The 8,149-nt window shown below is 38.9% G+C and overlaps 1 protein-coding gene across 1 annotated transcript in view; it reads left to right on the forward strand.

Annotated features, from left to right (window-relative positions):
• Window positions 1-8,149, forward strand: part of LOC130217360 (protein sel-1 homolog 3-like) — a 30,352-nt gene that overhangs the window by 6,185 nt on the left and 16,018 nt on the right. The window contains exons 5-10 of the mRNA XM_056449457.1: window positions 2,144-2,259; window positions 3,043-3,098; window positions 4,685-4,808; window positions 5,477-5,606; window positions 6,635-6,772; window positions 8,121-8,149. The exon at window positions 8,121-8,149 is cut by the window's right edge and continues 189 nt beyond it. Coding sequence (XP_056305432.1) covers window positions 2,144-2,259; window positions 3,043-3,098; window positions 4,685-4,808; window positions 5,477-5,606; window positions 6,635-6,772; window positions 8,121-8,149 — 593 coding nt within the window. The remainder of the gene's footprint in view (window positions 1-2,143; window positions 2,260-3,042; window positions 3,099-4,684; window positions 4,809-5,476; window positions 5,607-6,634; window positions 6,773-8,120) is intronic.

Here is an 8,149-nt window from a genome sequence, read left to right on the forward strand (position 1 = left end):
ACGTGCATATTATGGCCATTATTGCTCTGAAAATTATAAACTGTTGTCATGTTTTGGGCTGAACTAATCAGTCAGATCAAAAATACATTACTAATAGACTGTCATATGTAAAACTAATAAACAAAAATGTGTTTGTGGTCAGCTGAACTGAAGTTATTTCCAAACCCTGCTGAAAAATCCAGCTTAAACCAGCCTAAGCTGGTTGGCTGGTTTTAGCTAGTTGACCAGCCTGGTTTTAGAGGGGTTTTGGCTACTTCCAGCCTGGTTTCCAACCATTTCCAGCCTGGTATTAGCTGGTCAGGCTGGAAAATGACCAGCTAAAACCAGCTAAAACTAGCTTGACCAGACTGGTTTAAGCTGGACATAGCTGGTTTTGGCTGGGCTCCCAGCCTGGCTCGGCTGGTCAAGCTGGTTTTAGCTGGTCATTCCCCAGCCTTACCAGCTAGGACCAGGCTGGAAATGGCCAAAACCCCTCTTAAACCAGGCTGGTCAACCAGCTAAAACCAGTCAACCAGCCAAGGCTGGTTTAAGCTGTTTTTTTGCAGTAGGGAAGCAAGAATTTCGATAACATTGATGTTTATTATTATCTTTCCAGACAAGTATGTGAAATATTAGGTGACTATCTTAATTAATATGTATCATACCTTTCGTTTATCACCTAAAAAAGTCAGTTTGTTAAAATATTGCACCCTTTCCTGTTTACTAAGTCACTCTCTATACGCTTCAGCAGTTTTCACATGGTTTTCCTGTGTTTTAGACAGCATAAGTGAAGTTTAATATTAAACTAATTTCGAGAGGAGCACGTGCTCATGATTGACCCAGCTGGCCCACATTAGCTAATCACGATCCTCCAATCAAAGGATCCCAAGTCACTATATATATATATATATATATATATATATATATATATATATATATATATATATATATATATATACATATATATATATATATATATATATATATATATATCCTCATTTGCTTTCCACAACTATCTTCGTCTGGAAGAAACCCCCCTTCTTCCCCTTCATCCAGAATGGGCGGCACGGCGGCCCAGTGTCTAGCACTGTTGCCTCACTGCAAGAATACCAATGGCGTTGGGTCCTCGCTGGGGCATCTGGTATTTCTTTGTGGAGTTTGCATGTTCTCCTCATGTCCGCGTGGGTTTCCCCCGGGTTCCCCGGTTTCCTCTCACCATCCAAATGTGCTCTATATCAGTGTTTCCCAACCTGTTCCTGAAGGCACACCAACAGTACACATTTGCCACCTCTCCCTAATCAAACACACCTGAATCAACTCATCAGAAGATTAGGAGAGACTCTAAAACCTGAAGTTAATGGGTCAGATAAGGGAGACGTACAGAATATGTACTGTCAGTGTGCCTCCAGGAACAGGGTTGGGAAACACAGCTTATAGACAAAACAAGCCTAAATCTTTTTTCTAATGTCTTACTCTCAGGAAGTTCGCCTTGGCCTCAGCAGTGGGGGAGTTTGAGACCGACCTGAGCTCAATCTCCCCTCGCCCTATGAAAGGGGGGAGCCCTGGGCCCGAGGATCCCTTGAGCTCAGGGCTCTCTCCCAGGACAGCATGCCAAACAAGCTATGTGATAAATCATGAGCTAAGTGTGAACTCCTAAAATAGGCAAGATAACATATCCAGTAGGATATTAATCATCCAATTCTTGCTGTGGTTTACAACTGAGCATTTCCATATAAAAGTCAAATGTATGGTGAGATCTTTGCCATAGATAATATTAGACTAGATATTTACTAGTCTTCAGCTTAGTGACATTTAAAGGCTTCACTAGGGTAATTAGGGTAAAGTTAGGGTAATTACGCAAGTCATTGTATAACAGTGGTTTATTCTGGAGACAATCCAACACTAATATTGCTGAAGGGGGCTAATAATATTGAGCTTAAAATGGCTTTAAAACTATTAAAAACTGCTTTTATTCTAGCCCAAATAAAACAAATAAGACTTTCTCTAGAAGAACAAATATTAGAGGAAATACTGTGAGAAATTCCTCAATCTGTTCAACATCATTTGGGAAATATCTGACCAATAAAAATAACAGGAGAGCAAATATTTTTGACTTGAACTGTATATTTCTAAATACACATTGTGATGTTTCTTTTGTCCTCAGGTAATATAGTGCTGCAGGTTCGAATGGTGGATGGAAAGGATCAGGCGTTTACAGCACACACCGCTTTAACCCTACGCACATGGATCCGTCTGGACCTCTTTTTTCAGGGGTCAAAGGTAAAAATCAGCAAAATGTAAAATGTAGTCCTGCGTATTCCTCCGAGCTGACTACATAAAGAACTACTGAGAATTATTCACCCTCCTGTTTAATTCTTGTTCAGATATTTCCCAAATGATGTTGAACAGATTCAGGAATTTCTCTCAGTATTTCCTCTAATATTTGTTCTTCTGGAGAAAGTCTTATTTGTTTTATTTGGGCTAGAATAAAAGCAGTTTTTAATAGTTTTAAAGCCATTTTAAGGTCAATATTATTAGCCCCCTTCAGCAATATTAGTGTTGGATTGTCTCCAGAATAAACCACTGTTATACAATGACTTGCCTAATTACCCTAACTTTACCCTAATTACCCTAGTGAAGCCTTTAAATGTCACTTTAAGCTGAATACTAGTAAATATCTAGTCTAATATTATGTGCTGTCATCATGGCGAAGAGAAAATAAATCAAGTTATTAGAGATGAGTTATTAAAACTATTATGATTAGAAATGTGTTGAAGAAATCTGCTCTCTGTTGAACAGAAATTGGGGAAAATAATAAACAGGGGGGCTAATAATTCAGACTAATAATAACTGTACACTGTAGAAAATACAGGCTTCCATCCAATTCCTTCATGTTGTCCCAATACAAATCCATTAAGTTAAGTGGATTCAACATAAAACAATTAGATTGTCCCAGAAACATGTTAGAATAGTATTGTTTCAACTTATTTTAAATACGTAGTTTGAACAAGCAGGAAAAGTTGTATTGGAATGTATTGAAAACGAAACATTTTCTCTCGTCAGGCCAATATAACAATCACAAGGGAAGGAAATACTGTGGAGAACACTTATTTATTTGAGTAAGTACTGACATCTCATTTGAACTGAAAATTATAAATGAAATCACACATAAACAATTTGGGGCGGCACAGTGGCTCAGTGGTTAACACTGTCGCCTCACAGCAAGAAGGTCGCTGGTTCGAGTCTTGGCTGGGCCAGTTGGTGTTTCTGTGTGGAGTTTGCATGGTCTCCCCGTGTTGGTGTGGGTTTCCTCCAGCTGCTCCGGTTTCCCCCACAATCCAAAGACATGCGCTATAGGGGAACTGATTACTAAATTGGCCCGTGAATAAGTGTGTATGGGTGTTTCCCAGTATTGGGTTGCGGCTGAAAGGACATTTGCTGAGTAAAACATATGCTGGATGAGTTGGCGGTTCATTCCGCTGTGGCGACCACCGGACTAAGCCGAAAGAAAATGAATGAATATAAACGATTTGATATTAGTGACCCTGAAGCGCAGACCCGGATCTATGTTGTACGGGTATATGTTTTGGCATTAGCCAGTAATACATTGTATGGGCCAAAATTATTATTTTATTTAAAAAACTTGTCAGAATATTAAGTAAAGATCCTGTTCCCTGAAGACATTTTGTAATATTATATTGCAGTATTTAGATTTTTTTAACTCTCAGATTCCAGATTCTCAAATAAACAGTGATATATACATCTCAATTTACAACAATGGACATTTATGACTGCTTTTGTGGTCCAGAGTCAAAGGAGAATGTTGAAATAAATGTAATTTGTATTTTGAGCAATCCTCTTGTTTCCCAGATAAAATAGCAAACCATAAAAATTTAATATTCTTTTTTTTAAGAAACCATTGATGGATAATTAATATATATATATATATATATATATATATATATATATATATATATATATATATATATATATATATATATATATATATATATATATATATATATATATATATATATATTTTGGGTTGTCATCTTTTTATTTGAGAGGACAGTAGAGAATATTGACAGGAAAGCAGAGAGAGGGGAAGGATCAGCATAGAACCCCGAGGCAGAATTGAACTCGGGTCACCGTGAGCACCAGAGTGCATATGTTGACGCACTAACCACTACACCACTGGCACCAGCAACATAATTCTTAACACATTTGTCATGATTTACACTGCACTCTGTAAAATATCTGTAAAATTCTGTATTTTGTGATTTATTATAGGATCTTAATCTGTCCTCCAACAACTTGTAACCTTGAACAGTGTGTTTTCTGCTCGTGTGTAATAGTGTGCAGTGCTATATTGTGTGTGTTGGTGTCGTATATTAGGCTACAGAAACCTTTAATAATAAACTGCAGCACATTTTCTGTTACTCTACACACTCATTTCTCTACATATTATTTCTTATATTAGTTCACACCTCTAAAATGTCTATAAAAGTCACTTTGTTAAACTGTAGAGTTGAATTATCAACATCAGAAGCTGACAGGGCAGAGATCAACATCCCATAATGCAATTCACCACTGTAAATAAACACAAAACACAGATATTTTTTACTGTTTACCCAGCTAAACACAATTATTTTAAAACAGTTTTGAGTATAGTTGATCAGTAGTAAAGTGCATTTGTTTCCTTCAGTTTTCATCACCCAGTTCAGTTCAACGACACATCAGGATATTTTGTGTTTGGTGGATGCCGCTACACACCGGGCTTTCATGGCTATTTTGGACCAATCAGATATTATCGTTTAGGCTCAGAAAAGGTGAGTTATCTTGGAGAATTCTTAAAACCAATTTATAAATGTCAGTATGAAAGGGATAGTTCACCTAAAAATGAACATCTCCTGTTAAAAATCAACATCTCCGTGTTGACAATTTAATTTTTGGGTGAACTATCTGTTTAAAGGGGACCTATTATGCAAAAATCACTTTTAAAAGGGGTTTAAACAGTTGTGTGTATGAATATAAGCAGCTTCTAGTGGTAAACATGAATTATTGTGTTTGTTATAATCAGACTTGATGAAAACAGTCTGCAGAAACACTCTGATTGACATTCTCCCTTTGTACGTGTCATCAGAGGGGGAAAGCCCCGCCCACTACTGGCCATCTCTCCCGAATCTGCCACTATGCTGACACACGGGCATTTGTAGCTCCGCCCTCTTCTGAAAAGAGCACAATCTCATTTGCATTTAAAGCGACAGTCACCAAAACACCAGAATTAGAATCAAAGCCTAAAAGGGTCAGTTTCAGAGAGCTAGAAAACATTATCTGTATGCTATTCTCAGCTCATAATTCACACGCACACACTTTCGAGACATTAGAGACTTATTTTACATCTTGTAAAAAAGAAGCGCAGGTCCCCTTTAATCGTTCAATGCAGGATGCGTTCGGCCATTCTTGTATGTTAATGTTTTGTATAATTTTATTCAAGGTGAGAAACCCTCTGTCTCCTGCTAGGACACTACAGGAGCTGGACAGAGTCCACAGACAGTGTGAGGAAATGAAGCAGGTCACTGAGCAGTATCTACAGGCATTGAGACACAACCGAGACACATATAGAGGTCAGTTCACATCAAACAACCGCGACTCTTTTATTATTATTAAGCAGATACTTGAATAACAGTAAGTACCTAACATGTGAAATATATAGTAGAATATGGGATTAGTATATAGTAAAACGACAGTGGCTCAGTGGTTCGCACTGTGGCCTCACAGCAAGAAGGTCGCTGGTTTGAGTCCCAGATGGGTCAGTTAGTTTTTCATACATAAACGGTAAAACAAACAAGGGTCTAAAACATGAAAGGCAAGACAAGGAAAACACTATGAAATGCTCACTTACAGTTAACAAGACTCAGCAGAGTGTGTGTGAGTGAGGTGTATTTATAGTCCAGGTAATCAGTCCTTATGAGCTTCAGCTGTGTTTGCAATCAGTGGTGATCTGGAACTGGTGTGTGTGAGGTGCATGATGGGATATGTAGTTCAGTTGAGTGGCAGATGTGCAGTAGCGTGATAGTGAGTGTTCTCCAGTGATCTCAAAAGGCTAGATTGCTGGTGATCGTGACAGTTACGCTGCAAAAAAATGTTTTAGTATCATTTCCAGTCCTAATGTCTACAATATATTAAATCTAAAAGCATTTTCTAGACAAGTAAAGCATATTATCTTGTTTTCAGAAATAAAGAGTCAAAATGAAGTGAGTTTTTTTCTTAAAACAAGCCAAATAATCTGACAGTTGAGTAAAAAATAATAAAAAATAATCTTATGTCAGAAGGAAAAACATACAGGCTAAAAATAAACTAAAAATAACGTCAACTTGGCAGCTTTGGGTGGAAAAAAATAGCTGCTCTTGGTGTGATTACATGTTGTGATCGTTAACTCATACTCAAATCTCATATTCAGCCAAAAGACTGTGACTAGTCATGGGATTTGCTCAAACCAGTGCCTTTAGGATGGAGTCAATAACAATAAACCACATTCAAAACTGTTGAGCACCAGTGTGATTGATATTGAGACGTTTTGGCTTTACAAAATACATAAATGAACAGTAAATGACTACGTTTTCCATTGACTGTTTTTTTTTTTGGTCATCAGATGTTTGTGTGTCTCATTATGAAGACCTTAAGAGGATGTTTGGCAGTAGGAGCTGCCCACAAACTTGGTCTTGGGACCAGCAAAGAAGATTCAACATCACCTTGAGGCTTCTAGACGAGCACCAGGACTACTTAACAGGTAGAAAAGGGATTAAAAGTGTCCTGACACACCAAGCAGGTGCCACAGAGCTACCACTAATGAAACTGGTAGAAACAACTGTGGGTTCAACTCGGGCTCATTCTGAAAACGTACCTCTATTGACGTTTCTGGAGACCGCGAAATACGTCCCGGTGGCACGTTTTTCTGCAGATTTGTTTTCGTGAATCCACAAGAGGCCGCTGTGTACGCTTTTTGAGATCTCAACTTTCCCTCGCGAGTGCCATCCTCCCCCTTGCCTAATCCCAACCTATTTTATCGATTGACCCGCCCACCCACCTTCCTAAACCCAACCTATTTTATCGATTGACCCGCCCACCCACCTACTTTCCTAAACCCAACCAACACGTTTCAAAACGTTTTCAGATTTTACCACATCCTCACCCTGCTATTTACTTGCTTATTTTATTTTTTTGGATTCTGTTTTTGTCTTACCCGCTTCCTGGAACCACTCCTCACAGGCCTCGAACCCTGTCGTCGTGGTCAACTCCCCTCTGTGTCTCAAGTCCGCCGACGTACATGGCGAGCTAACGGGACAAACTGGTTGCGGCCGGAATGTCGTCCATACGCAGGTAAGCGGTCAGCTGGTAAGCGCGAAAAGGAACGGCATCACACCGCCCGTACCGTTCATTTAAAAAATGAAATGCAGCCAAACGTACCTCTGGCTAAGAAATTCGCGGTCTCCAGAAACGTCTGTAGGGCTACGTTTTCAGAATGAGCCTTTGTTGCTCGCGTTAGATGAGTCTGGGCTATAAATGTTGCACTTGAACACTTTACAATAAATAAATAAACTAGCTCAAAGAGGTAAACATACAGTAAACAAATAATAATAATAATAACAACAAGTTAGTTAATTATAAATAGTTAGATTGGCTTTAATATGAACTGTAGCAGAATTAATATCACAATTAACTGATCTGCCGGCAGCTATTAGAGGCTTAAAGGCTGGTTTAAACTCCTGCCTTTAGCAATGCTCTAGAAACCCCATTGCAGAAGCATTGCATACATTTCAGCTATAGATTTTAGCTATGGTTTAGTGTCCTGTTCTGTGGGACTTTCAGATTTCTCAGCAACTTCCTGTCGGCGAGTGAAAATCAGGGCTAAAATCACACAATGTGAATTTGCCATTAAAGGCACAAGCAGAAAAAGGGGGTTGATCAGATCTCAGGATCAGCTAACCTTCCCCTTACTTTCTCAACATGCTACAATTCAGAAAACCACACACAAATAAGCGTACCATTGCTCTGCTAATCCTCTGCTTGGTGTGTGAGGGCCGTAATGTGAACTACCAGCAGCTCTTGGTCAACAGGTCTCCTCTTCTGCTCCTCAGGTCTGGACTCCAGTGGCAAAACCTTGCAA

Source organism: Danio aesculapii, chromosome 23 (assembly GCF_903798145.1).
Source record: "Danio aesculapii chromosome 23, fDanAes4.1, whole genome shotgun sequence".
In the NCBI taxonomy this organism is placed as follows: Eukaryota; Metazoa; Chordata; class Actinopteri; order Cypriniformes; family Danionidae; genus Danio; species Danio aesculapii.